The 22,178-nt window shown below is 49.2% G+C and overlaps 2 protein-coding genes across 5 annotated transcripts in view; one reads left to right on the forward strand and one right to left on the reverse strand.

Annotated features, from left to right (window-relative positions):
* Positions 1-12,447, forward strand: part of TNK1 (tyrosine kinase non receptor 1) — a 44,116-nt gene extending 31,669 nt beyond the window's left edge. Inside the window, exons 9-14 of the mRNA XM_081167919.1 lie at positions 979-1,073; positions 3,473-3,676; positions 5,252-5,328; positions 7,275-7,627; positions 9,230-9,325; positions 11,205-12,447. Of these exons, the coding sequence (XP_081024045.1) occupies positions 979-1,073; positions 3,473-3,676; positions 5,252-5,328; positions 7,275-7,627; positions 9,230-9,325; positions 11,205-11,327 (948 nt within the window). The 3' untranslated portion in view covers positions 11,328-12,447. The remainder of the gene's footprint in view (positions 1-978; positions 1,074-3,472; positions 3,677-5,251; positions 5,329-7,274; positions 7,628-9,229; positions 9,326-11,204) is intronic.
* A 5,236-nt stretch (positions 12,448-17,683) lies between these two features.
* PLSCR3 (phospholipid scramblase 3) overlaps positions 17,684-22,178 on the reverse strand; it is a 30,417-nt gene continuing 25,922 nt past the window's right edge. For all 4 annotated transcript variants that reach the window (XM_081168136.1, XM_081168139.1, XM_081168138.1 and 1 more), the window contains one exon: positions 17,684-20,562. In XM_081168136.1, coding sequence (XP_081024262.1) covers positions 20,500-20,562 — 63 coding nt within the window. In that variant the 3' untranslated portion in view covers positions 17,684-20,499. The remainder of the gene's footprint in view (positions 20,563-22,178) is intronic.

Here is a 22,178-nt window from a genome sequence, read left to right on the forward strand (position 1 = left end):
AATTTAAAACACTTAATTGATGCAACAAAAAACAGCATAAAATACGGTACAGTATAAAACGTGAATAACAAGAAATTCAGAATTCAAAAATCAATTTAGGGGGGAAATCCATCCGATAAACATTAGATGATCCCCAGGGCTAGCTGGCTAAATAAGTCCTATTTGGGCCAGCGAGGAGACCAGAGGAGAATTAGCTGTGGGATCCCAGAGCGGGTGATCTTCATAAAAAGGGGAGGGGGAGGGAAGGGAAGGAAGGGGAATAAAAGATCAGGCTGAATTCAAATTAAAGGCCAGGCGGAATAGCTCTGTCTTACAGGCCTGACGGAAGGAGGCTAAATCCTGCAGGGCCCTGGTCTCCTGGGACAGGGCATTCCACCAGGTTGGAGCCACCACTGAGAAGGCCCTGGCCCTGGTGGAGGATAATCTGACTTCGTCAGGGCCATCTAAACTATGATTATTCATGGACCTTAAGGTCCTCTGCGGGGCAGACCAGGAGAGGCAGTCCTGTAAATACGAGGGCCCTAAGCCACAAAGGTCTTTAAAGGTCAAGACCAGCGCCTTGAACCTGACCCTGTACTCCACTGGGAGCCAGTGCAGTTGGTAAAGCACTGGGTGAATATGGTCCCATGGCAGAGACCCCCTGAGGAGCCTCGCTGCAGCATTCTGCACCCACTGAAGTTTCTGGGACAGTTTCAAGGGCAGCCCCGCATAGAGCGAATTACAGTAGTCAAGCCTGGAGGTGACTGTTGCATGGGTCCCAAAATGGGCAGCAGCACCCCCTGGGGCCATGGAATTACCTGGCTGGGGGGGGCGCTAAGAGGCAAGGGGGTGGCGGGGGGCAGAGCATCTGAATCTCAGGGTTGTGGGTTCGAGTCCTGTGCTTGGCAAAAGATCCCTGCATTGCTGGGGGTTGGGCTAGATAACCCTCAGGGTCCCCTGGGCATCGTCTCCACCGTCCTGTCTCTCCCTCCAACGCAGCTCCGTCCCAAGGAAGTGAAGGCGTCCCAGGATCTGAACGAACCCGGCTGGCTGCGTCTGGAGGCAAACGATGGCATCACGGTGATTGAAGGCAGGTGAGTCTAGGACGCCTGGGTCCCCTTTGGAAGCGGGGTGCTGGGGCCAGAGGAAACCCTTCTCTAAAGACTCCATGTGTCCTGACCTGGCTTTCGTGTTGTTGATTTTTCAAGTGTCTAGTCCTCAGTCTGTACCTCCCTCTGGCAGTTATCTCCCTTCGTTGACCCTTTCGTTCTCTAATAATAATAATAATAATAATAATAATAATAATAATAATAATAATAATAATAATTTATTATTTGTACCCCGCCCATCTGGCTGGGTCTCCCCAGCCACTCTGGGCAGCTTCCAACAAAGATGAAAAATACACTAAAATGTCACATATTAAAAACTTCCCTGAACAGGGCTGCCTTCAGATGTCTTCTGAATGTCAGGTAGTTGTTTATTGCTTTGACATCTGATGGGAGGGCGTTCCACAGGGCGGGTGCCACCACCAAGAAGGCCCTCTGCCTGGTTCCCTGTAACTTGGCCTTTCGCTGTGAGGGAACCGCCAGAAGGCCCTCGGAGCTGGACCTCAGCGTCCGAGTAGAACGATGGAGGTGGAGACGCTCCTTCAGATATACTGGGCCTTTGAGGCCGTTTAGGGCTTTAAAGGTCAGCACCAACACTTTGAATTGTGCTCGGAAACGTACTGGGAGCCAGTCTAGGTCTTTCAAGACCGGTGTTATGTGGTCTCTGCGGCCACTCCCAGTCACCAGTCTGGCTGCCGCATTCTGGATTAGTTGCAGTTTCCGAGTCACCTTCAAAGGTAGCCCCACGTAGAGCGCATTGCAGTAGTCCAAGTGGGAGATAACCAGAGCATGCACCACTCTGGCGAGACAGTCCGCAGGCAGATAGGGTCTCAGCCTACGTACCAGATGGAGCTGGTAAATAAGCTTTATTGCTATTGGCTTCTCCCTCCCTCCCTCCCTCCCTTCTCCCCATCTCTCCCTCTTTCTCTCTCTCTTTCTCTCCATCCATCAAGAGAGGCTATTATGCTTGACGTTTAATGTTTGATGTTTAATCGTGTTTTTAATATTCTGTTGGGAGCCACCCAGAGTGGCTGGGGAAACCCAGCCAAATGGGCGGGGTATAAATAAATAATAATAATAATAATTAATAATAATAATATTAATTCGAGCTTCATGTTGGGCAAAAAGATTCCAAAATTGCCGAGGAATTTTGAACCCCAAGGATGGGGTGACAAAAACTTTTAAAACTTTCCCACAATATACAGTTTGTACAGCCTCATTGCTACATCACTGACATGTCACAAAAGGGGAGGGGTAGGCAGGGGTTACACTAGTTTAGCCTTGGCAAACACGTCCAGACAAGTCCTTGGTGCAAGATTAGCATAAGCAGACATGGCAGGGCAAGACCCAGGTATAAGATGAGCAGAGGCAAACACCTCTGAAGTCCCACCACCCAAAGTACAAGAGAACTTCCTTTGCATGTCTGGACCCCTTGGCAAGTCCGGGGATGGCATTAGGCTTTCCTTGGCCAACAATCAGCTCAGCAATTGTCACCTCTGGGAACTTCCTGGAGTCCCTTTCAAGGGGGAAATAGCTTTGGAATGGAGGAAACTGGCAAAGGAGTTGATTTTATATTATTTTATATTTATATTAGTACGTTTCCAAGCACAATTCAAAGTGTTGGTGCTGACCTTTAAAGCCCTAAACGGCCTCAAAGGCCCAGTAGACCTGAAGGAGCATCTCCACCCCCATCATTCAGCCCAGATATTGAGGTCCAGCTCCAAGGGCCTTCTGGCAGTTCCCTCATTGCGAGAAGTGAGGTTACAGGGAACCAGGCAGAGGGCCTTCTTGGTGGTGGCGCCCTCCCTGTGGAACACCCTCCCACCAGATGTCAAAGAGAACAACAACTACCAAACTTTTAGAAGACACCTAAAGGCAGCCCTGTTTAGGGAAGCTTTTAATGTTTAATAGGTTATTGAATTTTAGTGTTTTGCGCCCAGAGTAGCTGGGGAAACCCAGCCAGATGGGCGGGGTATAAATAACAAATTATTATTATTATTATTATTATTATTATTATTATTATTATTATTATTATTATTATTATTATTATTATTATTAATTGAAGCTAGGTAACTTCCCTGAGCTGTCAAGTTGAAAGGATACATTCAGGCATAATATTTGTAACATTTAAAAACTTTAAAGATGTGGGGCCCCCCCCCCCATAATTTCCGTAACACTGGAAACTGCAGGAGAGGAGATTGGCTCTCGAGTTCGAATCCTGCTTGCGGGTTTCCCATTTGGGCACCTGGTTGGCCAATGTGAGAAAAGGAGACGAGGTTCGGTGGGCCATTGGCCTGATTCTGTGGACTCATGTTCTGCAGTGGTTGGTGGAGCATCAGGTGGGGCAGGGATTGATCTCTCTGACCCACACCCTCTCTCTCTTCCAGCCCCGATTCCTCAACGTGGCGAGGCCAAAACAGGCGGACCCTGAGGGTGGGGATCTTCCCGTCGTCCATAGCAAAGCCGGAGGACGAAGCGCCCCCTGCTGGCACGCCGCAGATCAGCCTCCCCATCCGAAGCTCCTTCGTGCACCTGGGACACGGGGACATCGACCCCGAGCGCGGATGGGGGGCTCCGGACCGGATAGAGGAGTACGTCGTCGTGATGAGGGGGGTGGGAATGGGGAACGGTCTTCTCTAGCGTGAGGTTACCAGACGTCCCCGTTCCCCGGGGACAGTCCCCAGATTTACAAAACAGTCCCCTGACAAATGGGGACGCGGGTGGCGCTGTGGGTTAAAACACAGAGCCTAGGACTTGCCGATCAGAAGGTCGGCGGTTCGAATCCCCGCAATGACAGGGTGAGCTCCCGTTGCTCGGTCCCTGCTCCTGCCCACCTAGCAGTTCGAAAGCACGTCAAAGTGCAAGTAGATCAATAGGTACCACCCCGGCGGGAAGGTAAACGGCGTTTCTGTGCGCTGCTCTAGTTCGCCAGAAGCGGCTTAGTCCTGCTGGCCACATGATCCGGAAGCTGGACACCGGCTCCCTCGGCCAATAAAGCGAGATGAGCGCCACATCCCCAAAGTCAGTCACGACTGGACCTAATGGTCAGGGGTCCCTTTACTTTTACCTTTACCCCTGACAAAATCCATTGAAGTTGAAAAGTGTCCCCGGATTCATTGAAAAAAATCTGGTAACCTTACTCTAGCGTACATGTGTGCATGCATGTAAAAAGGTCAAGGACCCCATGGCGGTTAAGTCCAGTCAAAGGCGACTCTGGGGTTGCGGCGCTCATCTCGCTTTCAGGCCAAGGGATCCGGCGTTTGTCTGCAGACAGTTTTCTGGGTCATGTGGCCAGCAGGACTAAACCGCTTCTGGCGCAACGGAACACTGTGACGGAAACCAGAGCGCATGGAAATGCTATTTCCCTTCCTACTTACCTACCGTATTTTTTGCTCCATAAGACGCACCCGACCACAAGATGCACCAAGTTTTTGGAGGAGGAAAACAAGAAAGAAAAAAAATCTGATTCCCAGAAGCCAGAACAGCAAGAGGGATCGCTGCGCAGTGAAAGCAGCGATCCCTCTTGCTGTTCTGGCTTCTGGGATAGCTGCACAGCCTGCCTTCGCTCCATAAGACGCACACACATTCCCCCTTACTTTTTAGGAGGGGAAAAGTGCGTCTTATAGAGCGAAAAATACGGTACTTGCACTGGCTTTCGAACTGCTAGGTGGGCAGGAGCAGGGACCGAGCAACGGGAGCTCACCCCGTCGCGGGGATTTGAACCGTCGACCTTCTGATCGGCAAGCCCAAGAGGCTTGGTGGTTTAGACCACAGCGCCACCCGCACACACACAGAGGGAGTCATGCACAGGGACCCTGCAGCATTACATGCGCTGCCCCCTGGTGGTTGGGGGTGAGACTTGCCCCAACCGCCTTCGACTGCATTGCGACGCAGTTTGCAAGGAATAAAAGAAGCAATTAATTGGCCATTGAAACCAATAAGCTCCTGGCAACAATGTTTTTAGAAAGGGAAATGTTCTGAGCTGCTTCGGCAGGAAGATGAGGCTCTAAAAGTTGCAGGTGGAGGGGTTCAAATGGATCGGCGGCTCAGGATTTCGTGTTCACCGGAAGGCTGGTCCGGGGAGTAGCTATTAGTAAAGCTATGCAATTATTATCATCACTATTTTAAATATATGTAATTAGAGGGTTGTTTGTTTTCTACCCTAGGAAGAAACCGAAAGCGCGGGCGGTTAACTCCAATCCCCAGAATCGAGCTGGAGGCAAGCAGCTGTTGCAGTTGGCTCGTGAGTGTCTGCACTCTATAATAATAATAATAATAATAATAATAATAATAATAATAATAATAATAATAATAGGTGATCAAGCAACTTAAGTCTCTCTGAGAGAAGTTGCTGGAGCACCATTTGAATGGCAATTCCCATTATCTTGAGGGGGAGGCCTCAAATCTTTTATTGGGGGGAGCGATGACACCTTGGCCCTTAGGCATCGGCTTCTATTCCAGAAACCACCCTTGCAAGATTTGCCACTCAAAGTAGGGAACACACAAAATAGGGAACATTCACTAGTTAATCATTGATCTATTTAGGAATGTTCCAGCAGCATATTCCCACGTTAGGGCTCGTTTTCCTGGACGTATCGGGGATCCAGAAATAGCTTGACAACTTTTCCACTTCTTTGAAATACAGCAATCCTTGTTGTTGTTTAGTCGTGTCCGCCTCTTCGTGGCCCCCTGGACCAGAGCACGCCAGGCACTCCTGTCTTCCACTGCCTCCCGCAGTTTGGTCAGGCTCATGTTTGTAGCTTTGAGAACACTGTCCCACCATCTCGTCCTCCGTCGTCCCCTTCTCCTTGTGCCCTCCATCTTTCCCAACATCAGGGTCTTTTCCAGGGAGTCTTCTCTTCCCAGGAGGTGGCCAAAGTCTTGGAGCCTCAGCTTCAGGATCTGTCCTTCCAGTGAGCACTCAGGGCTGGTTTCCTTCAGAATGGACAGATCTTATCCCATGTTAAAGCTTCATTAAATCTACTTCTTGTAACAGTGTGTATTAAACCAAGTATACTTAACAATAGAACTCAAGAGTCCTGGTCCTGGGCTCAGTGACGGATTTACGTATAAGCTAAACAAGCTATAGCTTAGGGCCCCACTCTCTTGGGGGGACCCAAACAAATTTAAAGGGAAAAAAACCTGGATGTACATTTCCATAATATAAGATAAAAAACAAATAAAATAAAACCTACCTACAGCAACAGGGTTTTGTGTTGTGTAGGCTCCTAGGGTGTAAGTCATGGGCCCCGCCTGCTCGCCTGCTCCCTCAAATATCACAGGTTTGCTCCTTTCTATATATAGGGTGCCTAAATTCTGCATGGACTGGTTGCAGGGCAACATGGGCAAATGGCTTTCGATACCTATGAGGTCCATAAATGACCATATGGCATATATTCAACCCTAAAAACAGCAGCAATTTGTTGTTGACAAAGGACAGCTGGACATATAAAGGTCCCCATTACCTTCGGTAGCTTAGGGCCTCACCAGACCTAAATCTGGCCCTGGCTTATTTCCTGATTGGAGTGAGACTGAGTTGACAATTAAGACTAAGAGCACATATTGATACAGGAATGTATTAGATAAAATGTAAAGAAATATACAATAATAAGAGTACATTCATTTGTAAAAAAAAAAGAATATACAACGGAATAGACAGGAAGTCTAGTGTGTTATTATGTACATTGGTACCTCAGGTTAAGTACTTAATTTGTTCCGGAGGTCCGTTCTTAACCTGAAACTGTTCTTAACCTGAAGCACCACTTTAGCTAATGGGGCCTCCCGCTGCCGCCACACCGCTGTAGCACGATTTCTGTTCTCATCCTGAAGCAAAGTTCTTAACCTGAAGCACTATTTCTGGGTTAGCAGAGTCTGTAACCTTAAGCGTATGTAACCCGAGGTACCACTGTAAATGATTTGGGGGGGGGGGTGTTTCTTTTTGTTTTTTCTCTTCGTTCTTCCTTTTTCTTTTTGTTTCATTTTCTTTCTAGGTATATAAAATTTGTAAATAATTTTTGTATACATGTTTGGAAATTATATTACAGTCCTGTGATGTTTACCGGTGTAATATGCGAATGTTAACAAACAAATAAAATGCAAATTAAAAAATAAAATAAATCCCGATTCTCTCCCAAAAATATGCAGCGCCACCTTTCTCTCACCCCTGCTTCTTTCTGGTCTTCCTTCCAGGTCTCTCCAAAAGCCTGGAGTCTCTTTCGGACTTCAGCGTTCTGCGCACAAAAACCCGGCTTCCTGCATTCAAAATGGACCCTCCTAACGTCCCTCCCCAACAGCGCCGTTTCAGCGATCTGCCAGGACCTCCGGCGCAGCAGCTGGAGCCACGGGGTCGGAAGCCTTTGTCCCGCCTGCCCAATCCAGCCCTGCCCTCCTGGGCCCTGCCCAAGCCCGAGGGCCCTCCTCCGGGGGCCAGGGAGAAGGAGCAACGGCCGCCCAGACCCCCACCCCCCAAAGGGGCGACGCCCCCAGCCCCTTCTGGCGGACAGAGGCCAACCCTGGCGGAGATCGAGAAGAAGATCAAGGAGGTGAGGGCACAAATTTGACCAAACGATGCCAAAGGCAGCAGCAGGAAGTCCTAGAAATGTAATAATAATAATAATAATAATAATAATAATAATAATAATAATAATAATAATAATTTATTTGTACCCCGCCCATCTGGCTGGGTTTCCCCAGCCACTCTGGGCGGCTTCCACAAAGACCAAAAATACACTAAGATGTCACACATTAAAAACTTCCCTGAACTGCCTTAAGATGTCTTCTGAATGTCAGGTAGTTGTTTTTCTCTTTGACATCTGATGGGAGGGCGTTCCACAGGGCGGGCGCCACCACCGAGAAGGCCCTCTGCCTGGTTCCCTGTAGCTTTGCTTCTCGCAATGAGGCAACCGCCAAAAGGCCCTTGGCGCTGGACCTCAGCGTCCGGGCTGAACGATGGGGGTGGAGACGCTTCTTCAGGTATACAGGACAGAGGGCGTTTAGGGATTTCAAGGTCAGCACCAACACTTTGAATTGTGCTCGGAAACGTACTGGGAGCCAATGGAGGTCTTTCAGAACCTGTGTTATGTGGTCTTGGTGGCCGATCCCAGTCCCCAGTCTGGCTGCTGCATTCTGGATTAGTTGTAGTTTCCGGGTCACCTTCAAAGGTAGCCCCACGTAGAGCGCATTGTAGTAGTCCAAGCGGGAGATAACCAGAGCATGCACCACTCTGGCGAGACAGTCCGCAGGCAGATAGGGTCTCATCCTGTGTACCAGGTGGAGCTGGTAGACAGCTGCCCTGGATACAGAATTGACCTGCGCCTCCATGGACAGCGGTGAGTCCAAAATGACTCCCAGGCTGCACACCAGGTCCTTCGGGGGCACAGTTGCCCCATTCAGGACCAGGGAGTCCCCCACACCTGCCCGCCCCCTGTCCCACAAAAACAGTACTTCTGTCTTTTCAGCATTCAACCTCAATCCATTAGCCGCCATCCATCCTCCAACCGCCTCCAGACACTCACACAGAACCTTCACTGCCTCCACTGGTTCTGATTTGAAAGAGAGGTGGAGCTATAGAGTTTATAAGAGTCCCCGAGGGTCATCCAGTCTAACTTTATTCTGTATTCTGTGGTTTTATATCTTGATTTTATTCTGAGACCTCTGGGTGTACAGCGGTATATAAATTCAATTTAATAATAACATAATAATAATAATAATAATAATAATAATAATAATAATAATAATAATAATAATAATGGAAAGTTAGGGGCCCCCCATGGATCATAGGAAACAGTAATAGAATTCTATGCATGGAATCGCAGAATCACAGCGCTGGGACCCCCAAAGGTCATCCAGCCCAACCCCTTGCAGGAACCAATAATGGGTGGGGCAATGATTGGACCACCGTATAGCTCAACTGCTTAGAGCGTGCTGCTGATAACGCCAAGGTTGCAGGTTCAATCCCCATACGGGACAGCTCCATATTCCTCTGTTGCAGGGGGGGTTGGACTGGATGATCCTCAGGGTTCCCCTCCAGCTCTACAAGTCTATGATTCAAATCTTTTCCCCTCCCTGACATCTTGCTCGCACCAGATTGTAGGAGGTCGCCCTGGGAATATTTTGCCTTTGACTCTGGCTGTTTGCCTCCCCAGGTAGAAGACAAGGTCCATGGCGCCACGACGGAGGAATGCCACGAGGCCTTGAGGGCGAGCGGCTGGGATGTTCAGAAAGCCAGCCAGTTGCTAAAGGTGAGAGGCCCGGTTCTCCAGCGGCGCCCTGGCCCCCGTTCCACGGAGAGACGGGGCTCTCGCTGGGCCTTCCCCAAATATTCCCCATTAGACCCCGGCAGGCACAGCTGATGTAACACGAAAACTGGGTGTGGCGTTCCCAAAGCAAGGAAGGATTGGACTCTGATTAATAAAATACACACGAGGCTTGACCTGGGAGGACTGCGTATAATACCGTATTTTTTGCTCTATAAGATGCACCAGACCACAAGACGCACCTAGTTTTTGGAGGAGGAAAACAAGAAAAAAAAAATTCTGAATCTCAGAAGCCAGAACAGCAAGAGGGATCGCTGTGCACTGAAAGCAGCGATCCCTCTTGCTGTTCTGGCTTCTGGGATAGCTGCACAGCCTGCATTCGCTCCATAAGACGCACACACATTTCCCCTTACTTTTTAGGAGGGAAAAAGTGAGTGTTATAGAGCAAAGAATACAGCAATTCCCTCTCCACCCCTTGGCCCAGGTCGTTTTATTCACAAAAGAACTTTTTACACAGTGTTTGTAAGAACCAATCAGATTTTCTCTGAGCATTTCAAAAACCCCACGTGGGACAAAGTTAGATCAGAAGAAATCCTGTTAACTACAAAGACTACTATTTCCTACTTGAGCATGCATATGTAATTCACAGTAAATAAAATAGGAAACGAGGAGGAAAGCTTTTAGGAAACTCCGGAGGTCATAAACAGCAATAAAAAGGAGAGGAAGGATGGGTAGTACTTACCATCTCTTTGTGAATTCTCCTCCTGAACTCTCTTCCTGGCCCTAAGATTAACAAAACTAACAATAGCTACATCAAAGAAGCTGTTGTTGTTTAGTCGTGTCCGCCTCTTCGTGACCCCCTGGACCAGAGCACGCCAGGCCCTCCTGTCTTCCACTGCCTCCCGCAGTTTGGTCAAACTCATGCTGGTGTCTTCCAGAACACTGTCCCAGCATCTCGTCCTCTGTCGTCCCCTTTTCCTTGTGCCCTCCATCTTTCCCAACATCAGGGTCTTTTCCAGGGAGTCTTCTCTTCTCATGAGGAGGCCAAAGTCTTGGAGCCTCAGCTTCAGGATCTGTCCTTCCAGTGAGCACTCAGGGCTGATTTCCTTCAGAATGGAGAGGTTGGATCTTCTTGCAGTCCATGGGACTCTCCAGAGTCTCCTCCAGCACCAGAATTCAAAAGCATCCATTCTTCGGCCATCAGCCTTCTTTATGGTCCAGCTCTCATTTCCATACATCGTTATGAACAGCTCTTACTATCAGAAAATTCTTCCTGCTCTTGAGTCACAATCTCCTTCCTTGTTCCTTCTATTATTCATTCCTTCTACCGTTCGTTTATTTATTTTGTGAAATTTATCTACTGCTTGATTGTAGAGAAAAGGACAGAAGAACCAAAGTGATCACTAAGGGAAATCAAGAGACCATTTTAAGACTGTTGGAAGGTTAAAAGTAACAATAGGCTAAAAAAAAAAATTAAAACTTTCTAAGCGTCTAAGCTTTTTTGAACCAAAAATGTTTTTAGCAGGTGCCGAAAGAGCACAGCAAAGACGCTTGCCTGGTGTCAACAGGCAGGGAGTTCCATAGTTGTGCACTATAAGAACGATTTCTTGCAAATGTGGAACGGGTATTTCATAGAATTGTAGGACACCAAAGGTCATCCAGTCCAACCCCCTGCCATGGAAGAAAATCCTGCCCACAGCCATCCCTGGGTGGATTCGAACCACCAACCTTCTGCTTAACAGACAGGTGCGTCAACCCCTTGTGCCAAGTGTCAGTTCTGCAGATCAGAAGTGGCCCAATAGCTGCCCCCAGAAACCCTTTCCGGTCTTGGGTCCCTCTGACGTGGTCTCCTTCTGTTCCGCAGGTGAACCAGCTCTTCCACTTGAGCTCTCACTCCCGGGAAGAGTGCCGGTGGATCCTGGAGAAACACCGCTGGAACCTGGCCATGGCCTCACGCTATGTGCTCAGCAGGGGCCTGCGGACCTGACCTGCGCTTTGCGGAGGATGGGGGTGTGTGAAATCCTTCAGAGACAGAACGAAAAGGCGCCTCCGTTTGACGTCTTCCAAGCAGCAAAGCTTGTCGTAAACACAAAGCGAGGCCAACACATCTCCCTTAGGCGGCGAATCTTCGCTGACCCGCCATGGGGCTTTGGGGGGACTCTGCGAGACCTCCGGCAATCCTGCCCCCTGGCTCTCATGCGGCTTCCACCAACCTGGCGCCCTCAGCAGAACTCAGAAGTGCAAGGGGCCTTTATGCGAGTCCTAGAAGGGCCTGCTGGATCCGACCCATGGCCCACCCAGTTCATCATCCTGTTCTCCCAGTAGCCAACCAGCTGCCCCACTGGAAAGCCTGCCAGCAAGATCACGCCTAGGCCCTTTCTCAGATGTCGCAGTAATAATACAGTCGTACCTCAGAAGTCGAGCGGAATCCGTTCCGGAAGTCCGTTTGACTTCCAAACCGTTCGGAAACCAAGGCGCAGCTTCCGATTGGCTGCAGGAAGCTCCTGCAGCCAATCGGAAGCTGCGTCGGACGTTCTGGTTCTAAAGAATGTTCGCAAAACAGAACACCCACTTCCGGGTTTGCGTTGTTCGGGAGCCAAAACGTTCGAGTTGCAAGGCGTTCAGGATCCGAGGTACAACTGTACAGATAAAACCAATAAATACGGAGAGAGAAAGGAGACAAATGACGACAACAATAATTTGTTAGATCTACTATTTTCTGTGCAAATGATTTGGGGTGCTCCAATGTTTCCTTTCCACTTGACTTAGATTTCATTGAAGTTCCGTCATAGGTAACATAACCTGTCCTCTGTGCTCTCGAAACCAGGCCCTTCTTACCCATAGAGGCGAGTGGCGCGGGGCGGCAGGGCGCCAAGTTCTGGAGGGCGCCAGGCAAGAGTCCGGGGAACACCGAACGAGCGCGCTGAGAGCGCGAGGGTGCGTGCGCCGCTCCCACCAGCTCGGTTTTTCCCCTTTTAGTCTGCACGTGCAGAATTCTGCGGCGCGCCAGAAGGCTAAAAGGGGGGGGGGAAACGAGCCAATGCTCAGCAAGAGCGGCGCACGCGTCCTCGTTCACTCGGCGCAGGTGTGCTGCCTGCCATGGTCACCGCGGCACGATGCATCCAGCCTCCGCCTCTTCCGCGCCAGAGGAGCCACCCTCCAGCAGCTGCCCGCCTCCTACAGCCCTAAAAAAAGGTCAACTCTGGGAAAGGGGGCGCCAGAGAGATCTTTGCACCACGGTGCTGAATATGCTTAAGACAGCCCTCCTCGAAATTGAAGCACTTTCCTGTTCCTAAATACCGTATTTTTTCCTCTGTAAGACTCATTTTCCCCTCCTAAAAAGTAAAGGGAAATGTGTGTGCGTCTTATGGAGCGAATGCAGGCTGCGCAGCTATCCCAGAAGCCAGAACAGCAAGAGGCACTGCTGCTTTCGCTGCGCAGCGATCCCTCTCGCCGTTCTGGCTTCTGAGATTCAGAATATTTTTTTTCTTGTTTTCCTCCTCCAAAAACTAGGTGTGCCTTGTGGTCTGGTGCGTCTTATAGAGCGAAAAATATGGTACTTAACTTTTGAGCATAAAGAACAATTCCCCCTTCTCCAGAGTGACCCATCCTTTTACTCTTTTAATCGGCCCCAATCAGCCCAAAGGGTGAGATGATTTATTCTCAGTAGCTAAAATTGCTCCCCTTGCCTCCAGATCACACCACCTCCGCTAGGGCTCCCCAACTGGCCTCAGCCAAATGATGCTGGACCTGGTGCAAGGCAGCTAACCATGTTGGAGAACGGCTGCTCTAACTCATCCATTTTGTCGACTTTGCGGCTGGGTTGGACTAGATGACCCTTGGGTCCCTTCCAACTGTTTAACTCCATAACTCCGCCCACAGCAGAGAGGCGTTTGTGACTTTTCTGTCTCCCTCTCTCTCCTCGTTTGTCCATTAAGAAAAGGCAGGTGAAAGGATCCCCGCCCAATGTTCCTTTAGTGTTAAAGGACCCTGTTTTTTTAAGGTTCTGCTCTTGCTGAGAAGACTAAATTCGCATCTCGACCTGGAGTTCTGCATCACTGCAAACCCTGCAAAAATAAAAATCCTATAGAAAGCAAGCAGCGCTGGAGGTGGAACGGAAAGGAGATTGTTAGCCGCTTTGAGACTCCTTAGGGTAGTGATAAAGCGGGATATCAAATCTGAATTCCTCTCTCCTTCCCTCTGCATTTGAATTTGCAACGCTGCGCACATTTCCCCGAACACAACAGATATTACCTCTAAGTCAGTGGTTCCCAAACTTCCCCTTCTCCCTACGGACCACTTGAAAATTGCCGAGGGCTTCAGCGAAGCCTTCAGTCGTCCTTTCTGCCTCTTGTAGGAATCGCAACGTACTGTTCTGCATGATGTACGGTTTTTAATTGCATTTTTATTGCTTTGTTTATGTCTTACACTGTGCTTTGCGGCACTGCAATTTTAAGTTCCGCAGCGACACAGTCTTTCTTGCTGCTTCCCCTCGCTGTCTTTTGGGCTGATAATTCTCTCCTTACACGTGGCCTCTCCCTCTGAGTAAACCCATCCGTACTGCGCTGGTAACGTTCTGCTTTTGCAGGGAGGAACAGACCCAACAGAGGATCCGTCCTTCCAGTCCAAAATGACAGAGGAGTCCGACAGACAGCAGTGATCAGATTACATATCCCCCTCTCCACACTTTTCCGTCTAACTTGAAGGTGTATAATGTGTGTGTCGCATTTGTAAATATGGTGTAAATGAGTGAATAAATGAGATACTGTGTAAATATTGCCGCCCAGGTAGTTCGTGTGTGATGGTGCAACAGGGTTTATTTTTTTGGGGGGGTTGCTGAGGCTGCTTGGGGTGGTGATGTCACCAGGGGAAGTCCGTGGTGATGTCATGGCGGTAGCACTTGGAGACGGAGGTTAATTGGGAGACCGGAATGAAGGGGGTCTGAACACCTCAGACAGTTCACAGGTAGGCAACCTAAGGCCCGGGGGCCGGATCTGGCCCAATCGCCTTCTCAATCCAGCCCACAGACAGTCCGGGAATCAGTGTGTTTTTACATGAGTAGAATGTGTGCTTTTATTTAAAATGCATCTCTGGGTTATTTGTGGGGCATAGGAATTCGTTCATTCCCCCCCCCCAAATATAGTCCAGCCCCCCACATGGTCTGAGGGATGGTGGACTGGCCCACGGCTGAAATAGGTTGCTGACCCCTGGGCTATTATTTGGCTTTGAGCACCTGCATTTATTTGATGTATGAGAAATCCAACTTAGAAACACTGATATGGAGTTTTGTTTTTTTTTGGAGGGGTGTTTTACCAATTTTTTTGGGGGGGGGCAGCGCCACGCATGCATGCACCAAGTCAGTGTGGACATGTTTAAAACCTGAGGTCTTAGTAGGCCACAAGCTTGATGCGAGTCCACAGTGTGATACAGCAGCAAAAAAGGCTACAGCAATTCTAGACTGCATCAACAGCAGTCTTGTGTCCAGACCAAGGGAAGTTACGGTACTGCTCTGTTCTTCCTTGGCCAGACCACACCTGTATACAGTGGCACCTTGGTTCTCAAACTTAATCCATTCCGTCCGTTCCAAACCCAAAGCGTTCCAAAACCAAGGCGCTCTTTCCCATAGAAAATCATGCAAATCGGATTAATCCATTCCAGACTTTTAAAAACAACCCCTAAAACAGCAATTTAACATGAAGTTTACTCCCTAACGTGACGGGACGCGGGTGGTATTGTGGGTTAAACCACAGAGCCTAGGACTTGCTGATCAAAAGGTCGGCGGTTCGAATCCCCACGACGGGGTGAGCTCCCGTTGCTCGGTCCCTGCTCCTGCCAACCTAGCAGTTCGAAAGCACAAAGTGCAAGTAGATAAATAGGTACCGCTCCGGCGGGAAGGTAAACGGCGTTTCCGTGCGCTGCTCTGGTTCGCCAGAAGCGGCTTAGTCATGCTGGCCACATGACCCGGAAGCTGTACGCCGGCTCCCTCGGCCAGTAAAGCGAGATGAGCGCCGCAACCCTAGAGTCGTCTGCGACTGGGCCTAACGGTCATGGTCCCCTTACCTTTACCTTACTCCCTAACGAGGCCATCGATCCATCAAATGAAAGCAATAAACAATGTACTGCAGTCACACAATCAGTAGCTGAGCTGGGTTCCACACAGCCACAAAAACGCAAAATAAATAGCAAAAACAGGCAGACCTCAGCGTAACACTCAAAACGGAAGCGCAGCACTCAATACGGAGCACGTTCAGCTTCTGAAAAAAGTTTGCAAACCGGAACATTTACTTCCGGTTTTGCAGCGTTTGGGTTCCAATTTGTTTGAGTCCCAAGGCGTTTGAGAACCAAGGGACCACTGTACTGTGTCCAGTTCTGGGTACCAGAGTTTAAGGAGGATGCTCACAAGCTGGAATGTGTGCAGAGGAGGGTGACCAAGATGGTCAAGGGACTGGGAACCATGCCTGATGAGGAACAGTCGAAGGAGCTGGGGATGTTTAGACTGGAGAAGAGAATGAGAAGAGAGATGATAGCCATCTTCAAATATCTGAAGGGGCGTCACCTGGAAGGTGGAGCACGCTTCTTTTCTCCTGCTCTAGAGTAGGACTTGAACCAATGGATCCCAGTTACGAGAAAGGAGATTGCAACTCTAAGATTCTATGATGCTATGTTCTTAATAGAATGCAGCACAGTTAAATGGATGCATCAATTTTTCCATCAACATTTCCAGTGCTGCTTCTAATAGACTTCCAAAGCAATAACAAAACATCACAGAAGCCTAGGGCTTGCCGATCAGAAGGTCAGTGGTTCGAATCCCCGCAACGGGGTGAGCTCCCGTTGCTCGGTCCCTGTCCCGGAAAAACTGTCTGCGGACAAACACCGGCTCCCTCGGCCAGTAAAGCGAGATGAGCTCCGCAACGACCTAATGGTCAGGGGTCCCTTTACCTATACCTTTACTCCCAGAAGCACACTGCAATCTCTTTGCGTTTCTTCCCCAACCACCACGACTACGTTCTTCTCCTCACCCATATGGTCAGTGCTGATTTCCCAAGTCCCAGCCTGACGCTCTAACCACTACACCCCACTGCCTTCCTAGACTCCTTCTGCTCTGGGGCAGCTCTATAAAATTAAGTAGGTAAATCAATATGGGGAAACAAAAATGTCCATCAGAGAAGGCTCTGAATATTTTCTTCGAAGCTTGAATTTGTTTTATTCTGCACTTTTTCATTCGATGTAAACCACTTTGATATTCTTTCTTTAAAATATAAAGCAGTGTGGAATTGAAATGAACAGTAATGATAACAAATTCCGCTGGGGGAGGGGAAAAAAGATGCGTAGACCTTCCATTGTGACCTGCAAACCAGATTTAAGACAATTAGCTGGATAATAATAGTAGCAGTAGTAATAATAATAATTTATTTATACTCCGCCCATCTGGCTGAGTTTCCCCAGCCACTCTGGGCAGCTCCCAATTGAGTGTGAAAAACAATACAGCATTAAATATTAAAACCTTCCCAAAACAGGGCTGCCTTCAGATGTCTTCTAAAGATAAGAGAGCTGCTTATTTCCTTGACATCTGCTGGGAGGGCATTCCACAGGGCGGGCGCCACCACCGAGAAGGCCCTCTGCCTGGTTCCCTGTAACTTGGCTTCTCGCAGGTAGGGAATCACCAAAAGGCCCTTGGAGCTGGACCTCAGTGTCCGGGCAGAACGATGGGGGTGGAGACGCTCCTTCAGGTCTACTGGGCCTTTGAGGCCATTTAGGGCTTTCAAGATCAGCACCAACACTTTGAATTGTGCTCGGAAACATACTGGGACCGAATGGAGGTACCTTCAAAGGTAGCCCCACGTAGAGCGCATTGCAGTAGTCCAAGTGGGAGATAACCAGAGCATGCACCACTCTGGCGAGACAGTCTGTGGACAGGGAGGGTCTCATCCTGCGTACCAGATGGAGCTGGGAGACAGTTGCCCTAGACACAGAACTGACCTGCACCTCCATGGACAGCGGTGAGTCCAGAATGACTCCCAGGCTGCGCACCTGGTCCTTCAGGGGCACAGTTGCCCCATTCAGGACCAGGGAGTCCTCCACACCTGCCCGCCTCCCGTACTTCTGTCTTGTCAGGATTCAACCTCAATCTGTTAGCCACCATCCATCCTCCAACCGCCTCCAGACACTCACACAGGACCTTCACTGGTTCTGATTTGAAACAGAGGTAGAGCTGGGTATCATCCGCATACTGGATTACCCTTGGGATCCCTTTCCAAATCTACAATTCCAAGAACTCTGTTGGGCGTCGGGAGAAGAGTGGTCGAGGCGACGGGAGAAAAGTTACAAGGCGACACAAAGGACTGCAGAACAACTACATACATTTATTCTTTGGTTTGCTGCGGAGGAACAGAAGGTGTGGTCAAGGAAACAAGGCACTCGCCTCTCTTGCAGCTCCCCACCCCCCCCGGAAGAACCGCTCCTTCTACAATCCCGTTCACCTGTCCTGCTAAACACCAGCTCCGAAGACGACAACCAAGGTTGATGAGATGCGAGCCAAGTTGTCCAGCCATTTCCTTTGGCCAACAGTCAATTGTCCTGCTGCTCGCCTCGACCTCTCCAAAGTTGTAACAGCTTGGCGGTGGCTGGATTTCGTCACGTGCAACCCCCCGACATCGTGCAAATCGCCTCCCGTTCCTCCGCAGCCTCCGTCCTCGCGAGCCGCCGCTGTCAACTCAAAACTCGAAAGGCTTCGACTTTTACCCTCTTTGTTTTCTTTAGGCGCAGTGGGGTGTGTGTGAGGAGGGTCTAAAATACCCCCATCCGTTTCCTCTCTCTATTCCCCCTCCCGTGCCCCAAACCCACCGCAAGACACCAGAGGTGTAAACATTTAAATATATATATATATATATATAAAACACAAAGAACGTTAAGTGATATTATGCAAGCGTTGGGTTTTCTCGGCATACGGGGAGGTGCTGCTGCAAACCCGACGTTAGAGGGGGACAACAACAAGCCCCCCATTCCTTTTTTATTTTTTAAAAAAGGATAGGGGCGTTCCCGGGTTTAGTGGTTAAGGCAATGTGGCGTGGATGACCAGTGTGCAGATCTGTGAAGTGGTTTGATATCTCGGTTTGGAGACCAGAGGCTTTGGCAGAAGCCCAGAAGAGATTAAATGGGGCTCAGGGCCTAGTTCTGACAGTGAGCCCCCCCCCAAGAAAAAAATGTACAAGGGAGGTTTGGGGAGCAGCTGAACGATCCAACATCCACGCTCTCTTGCGCTTTCTCTCACGGCACAACAACAAAGCCTGTTTTCTTAAAGTCATTTTTTCCTTCCATCTCTCTATTTCTCTCTCTCTCACACACACATAAAGACACGCACTCTGGCTCTGTCCCACTCATTCTGTCAGAGCACACTGCGCCACTGCACAATGGGTATTTTGAGGCTCCTACAACAATATTTCAAATTTTCCAAATGGGCCCTCGGGTCCAAAGACCGCTTGGGACTCCTGTCCTAAAACAACGAAGGCTAGTTTCGAAACCAAACGCCGAGCGAAAACAACCAGAAATGGAGCAGAATTGGGGACTGCGGCCCTCGCTCACCTTGCGAATCATGCGTCGCAGAAATGGGACGCAAAACTCGCGCAGGAGCAACTGTGGAACTCCCTACCGCAGGGACGGCCGCCAACCCAGACAACTCTAAAAGAGGATTTGACACCCGCACGGAGGAGGCGAAGGCTATCTGGTCACAACGGCTATGCCTCCGCGGTCGGAAGCAGCCATGCGCCCGAATACCAGTTGCTGGAATCCACAGGTGGGGAAAGGGCTTGTGTTCGAATCCTGATGGTGGTTCCCCATAATTGGCATCCGGTTGGCTGCGGTGAGAATGGGGTTGGATCCTGACCCAGCAGGCTCTTAACTTTTTATTGAATGTTGACGACCTGGCTACAGCTCATCATTGCGATGCCTGGAATCTCCCATGCCCAAAATCACCTCTTTTTTCATTATTGAAAAAAGGCCGGATAATGTTTTTTCGTGCATCCAAGAATCGTTGCTGGTTTCTGTGTTTCCAGAAAGGAACATCGCATTTCTCTTCCTGTCCCTGCGCCCTCCTTGCTATTGTCTAGGTCGGGAGTTTGAAACCTGACCCCGCAGCCTCTGTAAGCAACCTTAATTAAATCCAGCTCTCTGCCGTTGCAGAAACGAGACGCTGGCCTGATGGAAGGGACCTGAGAGACTCCAAGCCTCGCTCCCTACATTTTAAGGCTCGGTGCGCCGAAAACGGCAGAAAACCTTGTGCGCAGCAACAGCCGCAGCAATAGCCACCTCTTCGCGTTCCAAGGATGGACTACTCCCTCGAAGGCCCAATCACTTTTGGCACCTCAAAACGCAGGGATAAAAACCACAGCCTGCCAGAAGGCTTTGGTCCCAATCCAGACCCTGCCAAAGAAAACGTCGATTCAGCCCCACACACGGCCTTCGCAAGACACCCAAACCTTTCGCCAGAGATCATAAGCACCTAAACACCTCTTGCTGGGTCAGGCCAAAGGTCTGTCTAGCCAGAATCCTGGTCTCGACTACAGCCAACCAGATGCCCACCACGAGAAGCCCCAAAGCAGGATCAGACCGCAAAGGCCGCTCTCCCCTCGCGCGGCTTCAGAAACAGGTATGGAGAAGCATTGCTGTGTGAATTTGCCTAATATTTTTTAAAGCCATCTAGGTTAGCGGCCATCGCCGCTTCCTGTGGCAATGAGTTCCGCAGGTTAACGGTGCACCGCGTGAAGGAGGACTTGGGGTTGGGCTGGATGACCCTCGGGTGTCCCTTTAAACCGTACAAGTCTATGAACTCTGTGAATAAGAACCATCGGTGTGGGGTTGGGGGCCTCGGGCAGAAAGCAATACCCTGGGCCGCCCAAATCTTCCTCAAGCTGTAACGGAAACAAGTCACTACAGAGCAGGAACCTGGGACATTTTAATTTTTTTCTCGTTTTTCCTTCTGTGTGGGTTCGAACAATGCGAGGGGCCGTGTGCCTAGCTCGGGGACGCTATTCCGTCGCTCTTCCTTGCACAAACATGCAAACACACACACACACAAACACACAACCCGCTCCCCTGCTGTCATGTCAGAACTGGGAAAAGGGTCCATCGAGAAAAAATGAAATCCTGGTTTTGAGAAGGTTCTAGCTTGTGATCACCGAACTCCTCTGTCCGACTTCCCCCGTCTTTTCAAAAAACATGAAATCCTGCAGAGAGAGGAGAGGAAAAACCAGCGGTAAAGTAACGCAATTTATTTATTCATTTATGATGGTGCGATTTATTGTCGGTGGGTATTATGTTCTGCAGACACACCCCAACTCAGGTATCCGGATAGATCAGCTCCCCGCCAGATGTTTTGGACCACCGTATTTTTCGCTACGCACCTGACCATAAGACGCACCTAGTTTTTAGAGGGGGAATGCAAGGAGAAAAATATTCTGAATCTCAGAAGCCAGAACAGCAAGAGGGGCCGTTGCGCAGTGAAAGCAGCGATCCCTCTTGCTGTTCTGGCTTCTGGGATAGCTGCGCAGCCTGCATTCGCTCCATAAGACGCACACACATTTCCCCTTACTTTTTAGGAGGGAAAAAGTGAGTCTTATAGAGCAAAAAATACGGTACATTGGCACCTCCAAACGCCATGGCCGAGTTGTGATCCAAAACAGCTGGAAGGAGTGGCTTGGGAAGCCCAGCCAGATGGGCGGGGTATAAATAATAAATTATTATTATTATTATCATTATTAGGCAGCTGATTGGTGAAGAGAGCAAGCGCCACGATAGTAAGACGACAGGATGTGCTTCTGACAGACTTTGTACTGGATCACACCTGTTTCTGCTCTATATGCTGCTGTTTAAATTTTATTCTTCTTATTGATATATTATTGATCGATCTCTCTCTCTCTCTCTTTTAATTTTTATGGTTTTATTGTATGGTTTCTTGCTTTTATTGCAGCAAACCACTTTGATTTTATACACAAACACACACAGTTGTAGCTTGGTTGTCAAACGCCTTGGTACTGGTATGTTTCGGCTCCCGAACGATCAAAACCCGGAAGTGAGTGTTCTGGTTTTCAACTTTTTTTTAGAAGCCGAACGTCCGACGGGGCTTCCACGGCTTCCGATTGGCTGCAGGACCTTCCTGCAGCCAATCAGAAGCCGCGCTTTGGTTTCAGAACGTTTTGGAAGTCAAACGGACTTCTGGAGCGGATTCCGTTCGACTTCCGAGGTACAACTATACAGTGGTAGCTGGGTTTTTGAACGTAATCCGTTCCGGAAGACTGTTCAACTTCTGAAACGTTTGAAAACCGAGGCGCAAAGGGTGGTCTGCAAATTCAATAGAGAAAATTGAAAAAACCTCAGCGGGAGCCGTTTGACTTCCGAGGCGCATTCGAAAACAGAAGCATTTGCTTTCGGGTTTTTGGTGTTCGAAAACCGAAGCGTTCAACTTCCGAGGCGTTCAATAACCAAGGTACCACTGTGTGTGTGTGTGTGTGTGTGTGTGTGTGTGTGTGTATAATGATATAGTGGTCTATACATAATAATATCAACAACAGCAACAAGGCAGGATAGAAGCGATATAAATTAAATGCAAAAACTAGGAATGATTTCCGAGGGAAGGTGGCAAGTTACTAGACCTCAAGCAACCTCCAAGTCAAACCTGTCCTCTGCGCTCACATTTCCTGGCGAAACATCCCATCCTTCTAATTTAAAAGTTATGACATGTTCCCTGAGATGGAAGGATCTTCGTTTTGGAGGGGGTATTTTGGGGGAAAGTTTTGTTGGGAGTTTTTCCTGTTGTTTCTGATATTAACTGATATTACTGATA

This window comes from Podarcis bocagei (genome assembly GCF_964188305.1).
Source record: "Podarcis bocagei genome assembly, chromosome: 13".
Taxonomy (NCBI): domain Eukaryota; kingdom Metazoa; phylum Chordata; class Lepidosauria; order Squamata; family Lacertidae; genus Podarcis; species Podarcis bocagei.